The sequence below is a fragment of the Galeopterus variegatus genome, unplaced genomic scaffold (genome assembly GCF_000696425.1).
Source record: "Galeopterus variegatus unplaced genomic scaffold, G_variegatus-3.0.2 Scaffold587, whole genome shotgun sequence".
In the NCBI taxonomy this organism is placed as follows: Eukaryota; Metazoa; Chordata; class Mammalia; order Dermoptera; family Cynocephalidae; genus Galeopterus; species Galeopterus variegatus.
The window spans coordinates 448531-468679 of record NW_007726698.1 but is presented as its reverse complement, the minus strand read 5'-3'; the positions used below and the strand labels follow the sequence as shown (position 1 = coordinate 468679).

Sequence of the window (20149 nt, the reverse complement as noted above, 5' to 3'; positions counted from 1 at the left end):
CATAAATAAATAAAGGTTTGTAGGAAAATCACGGAACTTTAGATCAGAGAGCACAGATTTTTGAACTGAAAATCCTTCACAACCCTATAAAAACAATTCAACTATTAATTACTATTTGATAACTTAAGAGAAAAGTAAATACAAATTTAAGTTTTCAATAGTCTCTTCCCGTAGAGTTCAAGGGCATTTCCTCTCACATTTGGATAAACATATAATAGAAGGACTAAGAAGTACTATGCTTGAGAAATTTTGGTAATGAACCTTGGTATTTAACATGAAATTTATACAACTAAGCTAATTGCTTCATATGAGTATTACAGGAACCCAAGACCATAAACAGGTTCAAACTACTACCTTTATTTTTAATGAACAGCAACACTTAACTATTAGAGAATTTAGGTGTTCCTAAACATTTTCATCCAACGAATATCCCGAGAAAGGGATATGTTTGCCACAAGATTGAGAAAATGTCTATGCCATTGGGAAAAGTGATGGAACTTCGTCTTTCCCCCTAAATATTCTCCCACTTGTTATCAATCTTTTAAGGGGCAGTTCGATTTCTCCTCCTCCAAAATGCCTTCTGTTCAATCTGCCTCTTGGGGCCCTACATTTCACAGTATCTTGCCCTCCCCTCCTCAGGGTGGCCTCCTGGAAATAAAATGGAATGTGAGGAAACTGATATTCTGGAGCAACTAGTAAGAGCAAGGCCCTCTGTGACGTAACTCCTTATCCCCCACACTCTCAGATCTCCCACCCAAGGCCAATATCTTGAGATGGTGGTATAGTACATTAATAAAAAATAAATAAATAAATAAAGCCTTTATAAAGCATAAGGACTGAAGAGAATGAGAAACTTCCACTTCTGGGAGCCCCTTTTTTTTTCCTTGAAGCTTTTGGACTCTGACTCTTTCTTAGGGGCTGAAGGAGCATTTACTTTATTAAGTTTTAAAGTCTTCAGAGAAAGACTTAAGTAAAAATTATTATGTAATTAATTTAAAAAGTTAATTTACTTGAGAATTTTTGAGAATTGGAAATTAAAAAGAATAGCACAATAGTTAGCATATTAAAACAGTTTTTAAGTAAAGCAAAATAACACTAATGGACTCCTATAGATTCAGCAGAGTAGCTGTTTTGTCAGTCAGGTTCCTGCTGTACCTTATTGTCACAATGTCAGAAGAATGGGAACTTACTGCTGCCATATCCTTAATAAGTTTAATGATAATCTCTGAGATCTGGGTAGGAGTTGAGCCCTTCATCCACCAATGACTTTCACCTCGTCGAAGATAACTATGAAGAAAAATCAGCATTTATACACCAACAAACTATCAGTGATCAAACTATCAGTGTAACAAAGTTGTTGCAAATGAAAAAGATGAAAATGTTATTTCAGCATACACCATTTTAATTTTTTAAGTTACTGAATCAATTAAAACATTTAAAAATAATTAATCGAAACATTACCCAAAATCCATCTCCTCAATCCTAGGAGAGCAGCTACTCTGATTCATGTTCCTTTTCAAATATTTCTCTGTATGCACATTATTCTTGTGTGCATTTTCTAAAACAGGGATATTCAAAGTATACTCCATGGACCACAAACTATTTGCTTCCAGTACGCATAAAAATACTAAGGAGTATGTGCCAGAATGTAAACTGACTAAATTACTAAGAACACTACTGTTTAGTTCAAGTTGACATTTTTTTCCCCTAACAAGACTATCTACGTGAAGGAAGTAAAACACTGATTAACTTTCTGGTATATCTGTTTATTTTCATGGTGTAGCACTATGAGCAGCACTGTTTCAGATGTCTCTAATTTTCTGTTACACACAATTATAGAACATCCTTGTACATACATCTTTGTGTACATGTATACAAGTTTTAGGAGTAGAACTAGAGGGTCAAAGGATGTGCATATTTAAGATATAGTGAGACATTATCAAACTGACATCCAAAAAGCTGCAGCAATTTATATTAGATAAAAATGCCTATTTCCTTATAATGCTGCCAAAGGATCAAAGATAATTTGCACTTGTTTTAATCTACACTTCTCTGATTAGTAGTGAGTTGTCTTTTCATTTTTTATTGGCATTTGTAATTTTTTTCTCTAAACTGACTGTTCTTGTCATTTATTTTTCCATCAGTTGTTGGCCTTTTTCTCATTGATTTGTAGTCATTCTGTGAATGTTACTGCTAATAATTCATTGTCTATTATATAGGTCAAAAGATTTTTTTCCAAGTTAGTTGCTTATATTTTAAAACATTTTAATAGTATCACCTATTAATTAATTTTCATTTTTATGTAGCCAAATCAGTGAATCTTTTCCTATATAACTTTTGGATTCTGTGTTTTGTTTAAGAAAGTGTTCTCAAATTCAAAATTACAAAAAATATTCTTCTATAATTTGTCCTAGTAAAGTTTTAAAAGAAATATATATAAAGCTTTACTTGATCTGAAATTTACTTTTTCTTCCCCTGAATTATTTATTTCATTGTTGTAAAAACCATATGAACATAAAACTTGTTTACTTTTGTATATGATTTACATATCTTTTCAACACGGATATGCAAATATCCTAGCATCATATATTTGGCCTACTTTCTGTTCTCCACTAATTACAAATGGCATTTTTGTCATATAACTTTCCTTTCATACATGGGTCAGTTGTTTACGGATTCTGTTTGGAGAGTAAGTCAACAAGGTGGAATCTGAAATCATGTCTTAATGCTCACAACAGTAGCTCATGCTGTTCTATATTGGTACTAAAAAAGAGGCAACGACCAACCTGGAATTGAAAATCATTGGAAGGGTAACTGTTGTAACTCCTTTGCCCACAGTGGTACCAGCTGTTCCTGTGATGGTGGTTCCTTTGGCTTTTAGCTGTACAGTGAGTGCTTTGGCAATGCATCCTAGAAACATGTCCAAGATACCCAGCTTATTCCAATCTCCTTTCTCTGTCGAGTGAATGATATCACTGATATCTGCTGGGGGGAGAGATTTCACTCCTATGATGCTGGCCAGACGACTGGGGGTCACTTCAGGCAAAACTCTTCTTAGTAAAGAGGTCACCTGGTAAGAAAAATAAAAGGAGAGAATCCCATTCAAATATTGATATTTTAAAGTTTTCATTTTTAAATGCCCCTAACTACCATTCTGTAACTTCAAAATCTTTGAGAAGAACAGAAATATGATTTAAACACTATTTGTAACTCCTGGAGTGGTAATTACCAACCCAGGGCAGAAAGAAAAAAAACATACCTTTTATTTTTGGTCAGTACTCTATGACATTATATATTTCATGGTAATAAGGTGATCAGTAGCTAGAATACTCTTTACCACAACACATTAGTAAAATAGAACATATTTTGTTCTTCTATCTTCTCATTATAAAGAGTTAAAAATAAAAAACATGGAGTTAAAATACAGACCCAGAACAAAATGAAAAATAAAAATCTATACTAAGGCCCTTAGGTGATTCTCTTTGCACTGTGATTTTTAACAATGTTTCGAGTAACAGAAGCAAAAAGGTAAGTGGTACGATCAGTCACCTGTCTCTGCACTCTAGGAGAGGCTGTGTGAAGCAGTGAGAAGAGATCCTGAAGAAGAGTTAGCTGCTGAGCCAGATACTGCCGGCCGACGTTGGAGCCACTCAATGCCAACACCATAGAGAGTAGCTCAAAACAGTATGCGTCAGAGGAGGCATCTTCATCATTTGGCTGAGAATTGGCATTTTCCTTGCTTGATATGGCATGTTCCCATTCTTCACGGACTCTGGTGGCTTCCATGCGAATAGCTTGGACAATGTGAGCACACACCTGTTTAAAGGCAACATAGAAATGTACAAATATATATGTAAGTTCAATTTACTACTTCAAGTTTAAACAGAAAAAAGAAGACAAGGATATAAGCTGATGCTCAGTTTAACACTCCCCCTCCAGGTTAATTCTCTATCATATCACTCTCTTAACTCATCTTAAAAACAATTAAGTAAAACTAGGTAAACCATGATAAAAATTGGAATATTTAAATCGACTACTACATAGAAATTGATTACATACAAGTTGCTAATGCTTCTGCCTGAGGTTTAGAGCATCAAACAAAAACCAATCACCATGTTTTATCACTTCTGAGGCACATTTTTTCATACTTTAACACATCTATTTACAATGTGCTTTATAATTGATGACATTCACAATATAATTAGCAGCAATTTTTCTTTCTTAGTGGTTAAAAATAACAGGACATTTTACAAATGAAAGCACCTAAGATTCAATGAACAGTGCTGGAAGGCTAAAGCACAAACAAATTCATGTTGTTAATTATTTATTTTATTTATTTACTTTCCTTACCAGCTGGATTTATGTGTAACTTGTCATTATTTATTTTAAAAAAAGATTTATAACACTGTGCTCTAACCAATTGAGCTAACCAGATAGCCCTTATTTAAAAAAAGATTTAATGGTGTTACAATTAAAAATAATAGGCTAGAGTAAAATCATTATTTTATTTGACTTTTGAAGTGCTATTTCTATGTTGCCTGGTACATGATTATATGACCAACCTAGTGACCCCCCCACCCAATTATATTTAAAAATATTAACACTGGTTTAATTAGCACTATTAATTGCTTGGCCAAAAAAACACAAAAAACGGGGGAAAGGGAACACAGAAAATGCAAATGAAATCTGATACAGTTGGGTATTTGACACCAGAATAAAACAACCTACCTGAAAATGAGAAATAGCAAAAACCAACAAGGTAAGAAAGTTAACTTCACAACAAAATCTTTGAAGTGATGCAGGTATGCCAATACACTCATTCCTCTCTATAAAAAGATGGACATGTTCTCTTATTTTTAAACTGACATGGAATAATTAATTTTACATATGTATGGGGTACAATGAGATAGTCTGGATACATGTGTACAATAATAATGATCAAAATTAGGGTAATTAGCAAATCCATCACTCGAGCACACAAAAAAAGGCAGACACATTCTGTAGGACCTACAAAAGAACCAGCAAAAAAAAGCCTCCCTAAATTTTGGAAAACACTTTATACCCTAAAAACAAACAAACAAAAACTGATGAAGACAATGAAATGTCTATTAACTTACCTGTTTTTGTAAGTTAGTCAGTTTACTCCTGCTGAATATGATTCCAACCATATGTTCTTTCAGGTCAGCATCTGATGTTGCCTTTACATAGAAAAGAAAAAAAAAATAGGCTCTTTAAATAAAATTTGTATACTTGACATTTCAATGAGAAATAATTGTGCAGGTATTTTTAAGGTAAGTTTATTTTAAATTGAGGCTTATAACACTAAGACAAAGGAAAAAGTTGAAGAAATCACTACTTGGCCCAAGTAATTATAAAAAGAACAAATTTACAGAACTTAACAAATCCTATACTATCCTTTCATAGATTTCTTTAATGTAGTCAAATTGAGTCACTTTGATTAAATTTATTTCTAAGTTGTAATATTGTTACTTCACATCCTATACTCAATATTAGAAGGGAAATTCAGGAAAATAATATTGGTTAAAAGGAAAGTGTTCTAATAAAACTGTGATTATGGTGGTTTTAAATTAAGCTATTCTAACACCAGCAGCCATCAAAGAAATGTATCATAAGAAAAAAAAAAGGATGAAATTTTATAGTGCTTATTATGTACATGGCATTCTTCTATGTGACAGATAGACATAGAAACATACATATGAAGGTACTTCAAAAAGTTCATGGAAAAATAGAATTAAAAGATAATGCAAATTTTTCCAAGAACTTTTAGAGGACCCCTCATATATACATACAGATATAATCTTATTTAATCTTCACAGCAACTCCAAAAGGTAAGCTCTAACATTTTATTTTACATGTAAGAAAAATGAGGCAAGTCACTCTTTTGTTTAAGAATCAAAAACCGTTCTTGGTTTCACATTCTGTAGGATAGAGAGCCACAAAAGAATGTCACTTCTACCCTAACAATGAGGAAAAAGCTGATAATCTAGAAGATCATAATTTTTCTTGAACCTGTCAGAGTTGAGATCAGCTACAAGGTAAACTAAATTCCAAACAGACAAATCCATATATTTGGACACTTCAAAACTTTTCTTTCAGTACTTGACAGAACAAGTAAACAAGCAAAAAAACCAAACAAAAACCACTAAGATTCTTCAAGACTTACATAATATTATCAACCAACTTGAATTCATTGATATTTATGGAACCCCTCATAGAACAGCAGAGTTCACATTCTCTTCAAGTGCATATGGACATTCACTAAAATAGATGATATTATGAACCAGAATCCAAATCTTAATTTTAAAAGGACTGAAATTATACAAAGTATATTTTTTGACCATAACGGAATTAAGCTAGCAAATTAATAACAGAAAACTATCAGAAAAATCCTCAAATATTTGGAAATTAAACAAGATGCTTCTAAATTACCCAGGAGTCAAAGAAGAAAAAAAACTGGGAGTCAGAAAATATTTTGAACTGAATGAAAATGAAAACAAAATATACCAAAATTTGTGACAAAATTTGTGAATTTGTAGAATAGAGCAATTTTTTTCTGCTACATAAACACTAGCTAGATTACATATGAGTCTCTTTTAGATAGTTCTTTCACCTTATTTAAAAAACTTTGGGCTGGCCAGTTAGCTCAGTTAGAACATAGTGTTACAACACCAAGGTCAAGGGTTCAGATCCAGCTACTGGCCAGCCACCAAAAATAAATTTAAAAAATTTTTTTTTAAATTACTAATAAAAAAGCTTTATTGAGATATAATTCACACACTATAGTATTCACCTATTTAAAGTGTATAATTAGTGGTTTTTAGTATATTGACAGATATGTACAACTATAAACACAGTCAATTTGGAGCATTTTCATCACTCCCAAAAGAAGTAGCTATCACCCCTCTAGTTCATCTTTTTCTTTATTAAAGAAAAATGAACTATATATAAGCTAATATCACATATTGATTAAAATGCATAGCAATATATGAATTATTTTACTGAATGAAAGTAAAAAAAACAGAAAGAAATATACATAAGAATGTCTATTCTGATAAAAACACTTGCAAACTAGGAATAGAAGGAAATATCCTCAATCTGATTAAGAGCTTTTACAAAAACAATCTATAGTTAACATCACACTTTTTTTTTTTTTTTTTTTTGGTGGCTGGCTGGTATGGGGATCTGAACCCTTCACCTTGGTGTTATCATGTTCTAACCAACTGGGCTAACTGGCCAGCCCCCTAACATCACACTTAATGGTGAAAGATTGAATGCTTTCTTTTTAAGATCCAGAACAAGGCAGATTACTGTTCTCATTCTATTCAACATAGTACTAAAGAGCTTAACTAGTACAATAACACAATAACACAAGAAAAGAAATTTAAGGCATAGATTGGAAAGAAGTAAAACCAACTTTTCTTGCAGACTACATGATTATAAAGAAAACCCCAAGGAGTCTACAAAAAGTTTTTAAGACTAATAAGTGATTATAAGGTCATAGGATAGAAATCCAATACATAAAAGTCAACTGTATTTTTATATGCAAGAAATGAACAATCAGAAAATGAAATAAAATATACAATTTACAATGGCATTACAAACATGAAATGTTTAGGAATAAATTTAATAAAATGTGTACAAGACTTGTACACCGAACTACAAAACACTGTTGAGAGAAATTAAAGAAGACCTAAATAAATTAAGAGATATACTGTGTTTATAGATGTCAGTTTTTCCCAATGTGGTGGAATTCCCATCAAAATTCCAACAAGTTTTTGTGTGTGTGCGTGAAGAAATCAACAAGCTTATTCTAAGCTTTACATGGAAATGCAAAGGCTCTAGAATAGCCAAAAGAATTTTGAAAAACAATAACAACAACAACAAAAAACAAAGTTGGAAGCTATTTCAAGATTTTCTATAGTAATCAAGACAGTTTCATTAGTAATCAAGACAGTTTGTTGTTGGTATAAGATATATATACAGATCAACGGAGCAGAATAGACAGTCGAGAAATAGACCGACACATTTATGGTGTATTGATTATTGATAAAGGATAGTCTTTTCAACAAATGTAGTAAAACAACTGGATATCCACATGCAAAAAAATGAACCTCGCCGGCCCAGTGGCGCACTGGATAGTGCGCCACTTGTGAAGCGCGGCGGCGCTCCCGCCCGAGGGTTCGGATCCCACATACAGACCGGTTCCCGCTCACTGGCTGAGCGAGGCGCGGGGGCAACACCGAGGGTTGCGATCCCGTTGCCGGTCCCGGTCCGGTACGGGGGCGACACTGAGGGTTGCGATCCGTTGCCAGACACGGAAAAAAGACAAAAAAAAAAAAAAAAAATGAACCTCAATCCTTATCTTATACTGTACATAAAATTAACTTAAAATGTATATAGTTCTAAACAAAAGAGCTAAAACTATAACATTTCTAGAAGAAAACAGGAGAAAATCTTTGTGACTTTGGGTTTTAGACAAGAAAAAAAAATCATGAATCATCTAGAAAAAACAGATATTGGACTTCATCAAAACTGAAAACTTCTACTCTCAGACAAAGACTAGAAGAAATATTTGAAAACACGTATTTGGTAAAGAACCTGTATCCTAAATATATAAAGAAATCTTACAACTCAGTAAGAAGACAATAAGACAAACAACCCAACTGTGAAAATATGGGTAAGAGACTGGAATATACACTTCACCAAATAAGGCATATAAATGACAAATAAACACATGAAAATTTGCTCAATATTATTAGTCATCAGAGAAATCCATAATAAAACCACAATGAAATACCACTACACACCCACTAGTACCTCTGAAATGAAAAGTGATAATACCAAGTGCTGTTAAGGATGGAACAAATGGAAATCTCATATACTGCTGGTAAAAATGTGAAATGGTTCATTCATTTTGGAAATAGTTTGGCAGTTTCTTAAAAAGTTAAACTTACACTTACATTCAACTAAACAATCCTACTCATAAGTTTTACCCAGCAGAAATGAAAACATATCCACCCAGAGATCTGTATGCAAACATTCACAGCAGCAAATATCCACCAAAAAGTGAAAGGATAAACAAATTATGGTAAATCCATATAATAAAATACTTCTCAGCAACCAAAAAAATGAATCACTGATACACGCTACAACATGTATGAATCTTAACGGCATTACCCTAATAGTCAAAGAAACCAGATGAAAAAGCTACATGCTGTATGTGGTTCCATTTATATGATATCCAGGAAAAGGCAACACTACTGGAGCAGAAAACAGTTCAGCGGTTGCCAGGATCTAAGTGTGAGATGGGGGAACTGTCTGTAAAGGAACACTAAGGAAATTCTGGGAGTGATGTATTTTAAGACTTGATTATGATGATAATTTCACTACTGTACACATTAGTAAAAACTAATTGAATGATAGATGTTGTTTAAAAGGATGAATATTTTTGTATGTGAATTATACTTCAATAACCTGACTTAACATAAAAAGAGAGAAACTAAGAGACACATATAGATTATTGTGAAGTTTAGCAGAGGGAAAACTGGTTTTTGTTTGGGGAAATCATAAGGAAGGTTCATGGAAAAGATAGTATTTTTGAGCTAGACTGTGAAGGACAGATAAAATGGAGTAGAGAAAAGATAACTGATGGGGTATAGCACAGCAATGACTAAGTTAATTTTACAAATGTTAACAATTGAACACAACAGCCCAAGATACAGAGCAAGGTTACTTAAAATATTAGGTCGATTATATATGAACAAAAAATGAATTTCTTTTAGATAATTCCTCCATCTTTCTAATTAAAGTAAAAAATATGAATTGCATACAAGTAATATCACATATCCATTGAAATATGGAGCAATACATGGGTTATTACACTGAACAAACATAAGAGTATGAAAAAGGGAAATAAATATTTTTAGAATACATATAAATACATTGTATACTTTTTCCTCTCCTTCAGGTGATGACAAGAGTGCTTTTTCCTCCTGCTCCGGTGTAGGTTCAGCATCTCCAGTGATGAGCTTTCCAAACACCTGATGAAGAAAATAGGCATATGAGAAGGAATAAATAACAGCTAGAGAACTGTGAAAGCTAGAGGACTCATTAGCTGATTCTGCAGGTTTTATCATATGCTATTGCTGCTACATACACCACTACTTTTCTGAATTATGAATACAACATGAAACGCAAGCATTTAGGACTATGAGAAGAAGTAAAAATGGGCCACATTTGTAGCCAGAAATCTCTAAAAAGTTTTATAAGACATTTTGTTATACTTTTGAAATATATTATGTCAATTTGTCCCATGACAGAATATGTAGTAAGGACACTCACTTGAGATGTAATAAGCCTGAACACTCGCAGAGTTTCTGCTTCACAGTTCCTTTGCTGGGCCACACTGGCTGAAATCTGGCCAGCAATTTTTGTGCTTTCACCATCTTTCCAGCCCAGGACTTTTACTTGTCGAACTCTTAGTGTATTTTCTGGGCCCTTTAATTCAATTTTGATGATGTGATTATCCCCTCCTGGAAGTTCACTTGTTACCCAACCAATGTGCCTGGAATCCAGATCGACCTGATCGAGTAGAAAAGGAACAGGGACCTGAGACAGCTGAATCCCTTTTATCACTGTCCACCACTTAGCATTAACAGCAAGCTCGAGTAACAATTTGTACAGAGAGTAAAGGTTATTAGGTTATTTCACACTGATTATCTTATTTAAACCTGTGAGTATAAGTAGCAGTATTTATAGTACCTATTATACAGATGATGGAACTGAAATTAACACAGGTTGAGGGATTCTCAGTAAGTGATGGAGTTAAGAATTAAAATCCAGGCCTGACTACCATATGGCTTCCCAGCACAAGTTGTGTGAATGAATCCTTTACACACAATTTAAATGACTGTACTTTACCTATACTGTACTATGCCTACACTAAATGTAATAGAAACATTCAGAAGATCAGCAATGAGGTCCTGTTTTATGCATCGTCACATAAAGCACCATTTAAAGAGACATATTTTCAATGAGCAGTTACTTAATATGTTTTACTCTTGAAGAAATATTGTATAATACATAACTTCACACTTGTGATTCCTTATTTCACTGAATTTCATTAAGAATATAACTTTTTTCAGGGATTAAACATCAATACACTGTGAAATGGATTTTGACACTATTCCCTTGATAAAATGAAAATTGTTCTTATGGCACTTGATAACCAAAAAATGATCTTGAGACTCCTACATGATTTATATAGACATTTAAGTTGACATTTTTTAATTGCTAATATCAATTTTCTAAAATTGGTATTACACATTAACAAATATGGTCTCACTGAATAGGATTATTTCTCTGAATTCTTTAACAATTTAAACAAAACTCATTATTTAACCCCAAATCTCAACTCATTCTTTCACATTATTTGGGAAAACAAAAACAACTGGCCAACTTTTGGGGGATAAAATCCTCAAGGAAAGTTTTGACAAAGTTATACTAACACAAGTAAGAGCTTGTACACAATCTCAGACACATGCCCAGACAAAATCTGTTTCTAGAGTTGGTTTGTAAACTGACTTGCAACCTGAATATGGCTGCAGTGTTATAACAGATAGGTATTTCAGGCTAGAGAACACCTGTTTTAACATAATTAAGATGTTAACTGTGAATCTGATCTGTGATGAATTTTAAGACACCCTGAATCTTTGCAGGGGAATGGTGGTAGGGTGGAGAGTCCACAGGCACAATATAATCCATCATGACTGGAGAACATTTAGGGCAATAACGGGTGAGAAGTCTAGCTCAGGGATGATTGTTACTGCTCCTACATACGGGCCATTTGTCAATTTAGCATTTTATAAATATGTGATTTTTCTATGATATTTTGGTAGCATGCCCAAACTGGGACTCAACAGTGGAGGCTGAGAAGAAGAAATATCTCCCTAGGTAGCAAAACGTTTAATGACAAAATTTCAATTACCTGCTTTATTCTGCACAAATCTTCTACTGCTTTGCCAGTTAAGAAGGTCATTGAGGTAACTTTGTTCTAAAATAGACAATTCAAAATAGTTATGCCATATTCCTGCTTCGGAACTTATAATGATTTCTTACAAGCTACCAATACCATATCAACTCTTCTGCCTGTCTTTTCTGGCCCTTTGTAAGTGATCTCATCCCATCTGTCCAACTAACCACAATTCCTACAACTCCAGTCTTTTCTTATTCTCACAAACTCCATCTTAAAACTCACGTTTCAGCCTTTCTCCATGTGCTCTCTCACAGCTTGACCTCCCTCTTTATCCAAAGTCTAAACATTCAAGTTCTATATCTTTATAAAGCCTTTAACAACTCTGCTAGTCACTCATGTCCCACTTTTGTTGCTATATTTTCATTACTATTGGAAGTAAGAGGAAAGAAGGTAACTTAACTAACAAATAGTTATGAGTGTCACAATGTACCCAGAGTTCTTATAGGCTTGGAGAAGGAGATATGAAAACAATGGGTTCTGTTCCCTCAAGATACTTGCAAACTAGGGAAGGCAACATTAACACACAAAATAAATATCAAATAGTAGAAGCTCAATACCTTTAAGTAGTGAAAAAGAGTCAGGTTGGTTGCAGAGCCAGAGATTTTAAAGTTGTGTAAGTTTTATGCAAAGTGCATCAAGAAATATATTAACATTAATTCCTTGGACAGCTGCCTACTATGAGTGCTATGGGTTGGATGCAATTCAAATCAATAAATGCTGTGTATAAGTCGCTGTGGTGGGCAGGTTGGGAGGCACAGGGGTACATAAGCTCAAGGAGGATCCATATATACCATAGAGGAAGTCTCTTAAAAGGAAAGTAGATGTCAGTTTACATACTGGAGATTTTTAAAATGAATACTGTTATGGTTATCTCCTCTTAGAAAAGACAAAAATACCAAGTTGATTGCAATCACTGTTCTAGGGGAGAGTATATCCTGTCTTAAAATGTACCATGAGTCAAAGATAACACTGTACTGAACAGTGAGTTCTAGCTATAAAAATGTTTTGATTTATTACACTTGGCTTTCTAGTAAGATAAAGTAGTTGTACTAATTGAAATTCTTGGTACAACTTGGTCTGAAGTGGAAATAAGCTCATAACATATTAGCTAAGCCCCTTTTTCTTATTCAACACCAGGGAAGAATTGAATCTGCTCTGATGTACAGGAGTTGGGGGTTGCTGTGGATGGCAAAGAATGCTCTGGTTTCAAATTAGACTGCTATGGTTGGCTGTACATCCAGGTTATCTGAAACCCAACCTCACTACTCAGGCTCTTCCTGGGAAAGGAAATATACAAATGGCACACGAGCAGCTTAGCAATGGTCTGAGGGGATCCATTAATACTGCATCCACTAGCAAGCCACATCCATTCTGAGGGAAAAAGTTCCAAGTACTGGGGTAGAATAATGGGAGCTTGGTAATTGGTCCTATTTTCTTCTTGGTTCTTAACACTCAAATAAAAAGTACTCTTTTCCCTTTCTTTAGTGCCTTTTATAAAAGAATGCATAATTCAGTTAAAACATGTAGACAGAGTAGGGCTAGGGAGAATATAAATTATGATTATTTAGGTTAGTCTAGGAACTCTCCCCCCCAATAGGAATGGGGGTGAGAAGAAGAAACTTAATGCTAATTACACTATAGGTCAAAGTATATTAAGTGCCATCAGAGTACTATAAAAATGAATCCAGTGGAGAGTGAGAGTAATTTTTGTAGAAGAGTTACTTGGAGAGGACTTCTCTGCTGAGTTTTAAAGATCTTGGAAGAACCCAATGAGCAGAGTTGGAGGATTTCCAGGCCAAGGGAATAGTTTAAACAAGGGCATGGAAGTAGAAAATTATAGAGTAGACATCTATCTTGCTTAGCTATAGCCATGGTATATGGGGTCTTCAAAGAGTTCATGAAAAGATTCGTACCTTTTTTTTTTTTTTTTTTTAAATTTACATTGGTGGCTGGCCAGTACAGGGATCCGAACTTGTGACCTTGATGTTACCAGCATCACACTCTCCCAAGTGAACTAACCAGCCAGCCCCATATTATCTTTTCATCCTACTTTTCCACAAACTTTTTGAAGTACCCTCTTATTTACAATCAGATCTATTCGTAGAATTGGTTTTCCATAGTGCCCCTAATCACGTTAATCTGTTCTTAAATTTAAGATTTATTTGGGGAATATAAAAATGCTGTTTGGTTGGTGAAGTTCAAAGTGATAAATCTTTTTGCTAAACTCAGAAATTAGAATGTATGATTACTAAACATCTGAAAAGAACTAATGAGCCACAAATTAAGATTCCTTTCTTACCCCAAGATCTCGGGAATTGTCCACATGAACAGATACATAGCGGGCATTGATTCCTTTTACACAGTTGATGGTGATGTTTTTAGTTTTGTTTTTATCTTCATCTCCTGATTCCCAAAAGGTTTCTGTGGAACCATCTGTCAAACTGCCAATCATGGCAGGTCGACTTGAAGTTTTTATATCAACGATGCTGGTTAAATCCTTTAAGCACATTACTATGCATAATTCCTATCAGAAACAAATACAAGTATTAATACTCAAAAGAAAGTCTTCCATGATAATAAATCAAACAGAAATGAGATAAGAAATAATTTAAGATAGAATCAAATTGTTCATGAGTAACTTAAATGTTTCCCCTTTAATACACTGTTGACTATTAACAGGACAATAACTGTTAAATGACTGACCTGACTCATGGCTTCAAAGCCAGACTGTATACTGATGCTAAAACTCTCCTCACTATCACCATCATCTGATTTTGACAAAATATTGTTAATGTGATGAAAGACGTTGCTCTGATGGAGGAACTGGTGATCAGATTGCTTGAATTTGAGACTCCAGCATCTAAAAAGGCAATATATAAGCATATATAATAAATACATTAAATGATTATTTTTCAGGAACATCTAAGGAACTCCTGGAAAAGCACTCTGTAGCTACTATCTCAAGAAATCTTAATGATCTAGTAAAAAATAGAAATTTAAAAAATTCACGTAACAAAAACATTACTATTGGCTTTTTTTTTTGAGAAATAAAGGTAAATTCTTTGGAACAAGGTAAGTTCTAAGGAAAATTTACCCATTTTATTTATTTATTTATTTATTTTAAATTTTATTTTACTTCTCAATATACATTATAGTTGATTTTCATGCCCCTTTACCCATTCCTCTCCCCCCTGCTCCCCCCCCATCATATCTGTTCACTTGACTTAAAAAGTTCAAGGAATTTTTGTGATTGTTGTATCTTCTTCCCCCTCCATTTTAAATATAAAAAAATTAGACACATTAAGATCAAGGCTACAGAAATAAAAAAAGGTAATAAATCTCTCCTGTAGACAAGTGTTATACCAACTCTCAAATTTATTAGTCTTACAATTCCATGCTAATTCTTCAGGGTATAATGCATCTTGCACTTCAAAAATCTTGTGAAGAGGACAAAAAATTCTCTTTTTGCTGGTCTTATCATTAGTGATGTGGAAAGCCTAATCATTCCATTAACCTATTTCTTGTAAAAATCAATGGAGGATTTATCTATATCTATCATCCAGTATGTGGATCTAATAACGAGGTTCACAATGTAAAAGTAATAAATTCTCAACAGATTCCAACTTAAAATTATGTGTCTCTTCTTAAGGTAGTTTTAGGATTGGCTACATAACTAGTCTCCATGTGTCTTAAGATTGTTTTCAAGTCAAACTCTGTTTTGGTTTTTGAGATTTCATTTTCCCTCTTCCTTTTTTTTGAAACATTTAAATAATTTGAGATAGGAGAGAGGGGAAAGTAAGGGAGACTGTTACTGACAGCGATAATTTAGAGCACTTAAAATTATATTATCCACATTTTCCAGAAAGGCAAACAGATGTGAGCTAAGAGGAAGGGCAATTCTAAATTATGACAGTAAGAAGTGAGGCACTATTTACATAGTGTAGGGATTCTTTGTATCTTCCTATTTAGAAAGATTTCTTGAGCATTTTGCACTTTGAATACTCTATAAAATCTCTTCTCCATTGTACCTAGAATACTTCAATACAAAATTACCTCAGGGCCATTTGCTGTAATGAACTGCCACTGGGGAGAGACATCATAAGATCGGAGATTGTCTGAAGTAAGCGGTGGAATGTATGTGGTAAAGGATGAGCGGCTTCACCTGCAATCACTATATCGGAAAGTGGATGTTCACATACTCTTGTATCTTTCTCCTACAACAGAAATGGAAAGCAAGTTTATTAGATTGTGTGCTGGAAGGAACTTTCCTTACAAAAGAATATTATGTATACTTAAAAGCATTACATATACTTTACAGATGCTCATGTAAAAGAAATGTAAACAAAATAAAACCATAGCCCAAACATACAGTAGCTAAGATTAACTAATTATGTTTGCATTATTTTTAGGGAAAAAAGCAGTAAGGTTACTCATAAGTAAAATCTTCAGACAAATGAATACCATATATACGAGGGTGCTTCAAAAAGTTTGTGGAAAATAGAATTAAAAGAATATGAATCTTTCCATGAACTTTTTGAAGACCCCCTCATATGTATCAATTCTAGTGTGCTCACACATCTATTAGTAGGGTAAATCCATATGTGATGCATCTATTTGTGTTTATATATATGCATACATGTATGTGTATATATATATATGTTCATATGCATATACAATAGCACCCCCCACTCTTATCCACTGTTTGGTTTTCACACTCCAAAAATATTACATGGAAAATTCCAGAAATAAACAGTTCATAAGTTTTAAATTGTGCACTGTTCTGAGTAGCATGATAAAATCTCAAGCTTTCTGTCCTGCCTGGGACATGACTCATCCCTTTGAACAGCAGATCCACACTGCAGATGCCACCCGCCCATTACTCACTTAGAAGCCCTCTCGGACATCAGATTGACTGATACTGCAGTGCTTGTGTTCACAAAAGTCTTATTTTACTTAATAATGGCCCCAAGTGCAAGAGTAGTGATGCTGGCATATTGTCATAAGTGTTCAGTTTTATTGTTAGTTACTGCTAATCTCTTATTGTGCCTAATTTATAAATAAAGCTCTATCATACATATGTATGTATAGAAAAAAACAATACATATAGGGTTTGATACTACTCAGTTTCAGTCACCACTGGGGGTCTTTGGAACATATCCCCTGAGGACAAGGGGGGACTACTGTACTGCCTCTGTTCCATTCTATCCATCCTCTCCTTGTGGGACTGCAATTAGATAAATGCTACACCTCATTTTATCAATGATTCGCATTTTTTATCTACTTGCTTCGCTGTTGAATTCTGGGTAATTTCTGCAGGTCTCTTTTACAGTCCACCAATTTCTTCACTAACTTGCTATAAAATCTCAGAACTGATTTATTTGTTGATTTTTTTAAAACACCAATTATACTAATATAGAATTTTACATGTCTTATTTAGTTCTTTTTCAAATCTGTCACTTTATATCTCTTTTTACATGCTCATAATTTAAAGCTTCTCTTTTCTTTCTTTATACCTATTAAACACATTTATTCTATATATGAACAGATAATTACAACCATTGAAATTGTTGATGGTCTATTTCCACTGCCTATTGTTTTTGCTAGTTCTTGCTCATGGTGTCTTGTTTCCTTGAGTTTTAAGAATTCTTGAGTTTTAAGAATTCTGATTATGATAATGCTGCTTTATATCCTTGGAGATTAATCAAAAAACGCCATGTATATAATTTTAGAGTTCTTGAGAGTTAAGTTAAATGTCACCTAGATTACCCTTTCACTTTATAGATATTGAAATTGAGGCACACAAGTCATATAACTACACTAGGGTAGAAATGCAGCTGGAATCCAGGCTTTCAGTGTTTAGGTCAATGCTTTTTCTATTTTACAAGCTGCTTCCTAAAAATCCAGGCCCCTTCTAGCCAAGCAAACACTTTTGAATTTCCTGTCCCTAAAGTATCTTTTTTAGCCTCCAATATCTTACAGCATTGTTAAAAATTAGATTGATTCTCTATATAATAATGCTGCTTTGTTTATGTCATATGTTGAACTGTAATAGTATATATCTTCCAGTTGCCTGCTCTATGACAATAGTGTTTCATGAGAAATCAGATACAACTGTCAGCATCTATGATAGAGATAAAAATTTCACTTAGTTAATACTTTGCTCATAGCATTGAGATATTACTCTTGCTTTCAGGTTAAATAATCTGTGACTGATATCGTGCAAATTATTGCACCATCTGAAGGTGTACTACTCAGTTTCTATACAAATATTGACAAAAAACACAAAAATCTTACTTGTTCTGCATTTTCTTTGTTTGTTTTATTTTCTTCATCATCTTCTTCCTCTGGTTCTACTGGAGCAGGAGTCAGTGATGCCACAAAATGCCACAGAATATCATGGAGAGAAGTTGTTTGGATGACATTACACAGAAGCCAGTTGAAAGCCTGAATAAATGGTTAAATGAGTCCAAGACAAAAAGAAAATATATGAGTAAAAAATGTAGGTTTTTTTCTTACTCAGAAATTAAGTACCTCCATGGACTAAGTGTTTCAAGGAAAGATACTAGAAAATCTGACTTTCGTTTCACTGAAAGAACACTGAACTTGAAATTGTCAATAATTTTTATCCTAATTTTTAAAAAAACCTTATAATAGGGAAAATAATATTTAGGAATTATAATACCAAAATACTTTTTCAAATCACACTTTATTTTAAAAATTCTTCTTAATATTAATTTACTCAAGCACATTTTTTTCCAACTTGTATTTAGGATTAATGAAGAACGTTTCTTAAGTTGTACACAAGCTACCATTTAGTCAAATACATTTATATCATTCCCACCAATGAAGTGGCAGGTTATTTATCACACTCATGATAAAGAAGAAAGATTTAGTATATACAGGCCCATGATATACAGCAATCCTACCAGAGAATGGAAGGCCAGGTTAAGTTATTAATGGTAAATTTTTAACTCAAAAGCCCTACTTCTATCCTCTTTGCAGGATTATTTTGTCATTTCATCTAATGAAATGTCATTCTGAGTACAAAAAACTTAAAAAAAAAAGGAAAATATCAGAATTCAAATAATAAAGCAATAAAGAAATAAACTCTCGTATGTAAATATGGAATTCTAAATTTATTTACATATACTCATAAACTGTAGAGTTTAATTTTGATGTGAACACTTGATTGGTAATGCCTTTTAGTCAGATGCAATTTCTGTGTGGTAGAAAAGTGGCATCATTAAATAGAATCATCACATGATGTATATGATCAATGAACTCCATTAATGTATTCATACCTCCATAGCAAAAACTCGACAAGCAGATTTCCTTAAGGCTTGTTTCATTGCTATTTCAAGACCTTCTAAATCATGATGCTGTATAACAAAAGCTAAAACTGGCCATTGGAAATTTCGTTCTCCTTTAGAAAGAGAGCTGTGGGCTGAGATTAGCCGGGAAAGCTCAGGAGATGGATGTCTCAAGAGGGAAGAGCCAACTTCTATTGGGGAAAAAAAAAAAAAATTATTTATTTTCACAGGCAGTACATATAGTTAATATATTTCAAATAACATTAAAAATAATATCTGGTTTGTTCACTTTAGAGCCTTTGTTGTTGGGTTTTTTGGTTTTTTGCACATGACTCAGATCATAATGATTTCAGCTTTGACTGAGGAAGAAACGTAGGCTCAGAGATTTTAAATGTCTTACTTTCCTAAAATCATACAGCTATTAAGCTATAGAGGTGGGTTTTGAATCCAGAGTTCACACTTTCTAAAACACTTTCTAAAAGTGACTTATATTCTTCCTAAATGGAATCTATACCTCATCTCCATCATTTTCTAAAAGATTGCTTTATAACAAAGGTGTCTCAAAAGAGCTCAAATATATCTGTTGAATAAATCTATAAATCACTGGGAGATGCTTAATATTTTTTTTTTTTTTTTTTTTTTTTGTCTTTTGTCCTTTTTTCCGTGTTCGGCAACGGATCGCAACCCTCAGTGTTGCCCCCGTACCGGACCGGGGACCGGCAACGGGATCGCAAGCCTCGGCGTTGCTCCCGCGCCTCGCTCAGCCAGTGAGCGGGAGCCGGTC

The 20149-nt window shown here is 33.7% G+C and overlaps 1 protein-coding gene across 1 annotated transcript in view; it reads right to left on the bottom strand.

The window, feature by feature from the left end:
• The window catches only part of MYCBP2 (MYC binding protein 2, E3 ubiquitin protein ligase), a 260417-nt gene that overhangs the window by 16326 nt on the left and 223942 nt on the right, over nt 1-20149 (bottom strand). Inside the window, exons 62-73 of the mRNA XM_008570270.1 lie at nt 19357-19556; nt 18350-18499; nt 16109-16269; nt 14759-14915; nt 14355-14579; nt 12008-12073; nt 10363-10602; nt 9963-10061; nt 5118-5198; nt 3550-3816; nt 2787-3070; nt 1191-1287 (exon numbers count right to left, since the gene is read on the bottom strand). Coding sequence (XP_008568492.1) covers nt 1191-1287; nt 2787-3070; nt 3550-3816; nt 5118-5198; nt 9963-10061; nt 10363-10602; nt 12008-12073; nt 14355-14579; nt 14759-14915; nt 16109-16269; nt 18350-18499; nt 19357-19556 — 2027 coding nt within the window. The remainder of the gene's footprint in view (nt 1-1190; nt 1288-2786; nt 3071-3549; nt 3817-5117; nt 5199-9962; nt 10062-10362; nt 10603-12007; nt 12074-14354; nt 14580-14758; nt 14916-16108; nt 16270-18349; nt 18500-19356; nt 19557-20149) is intronic.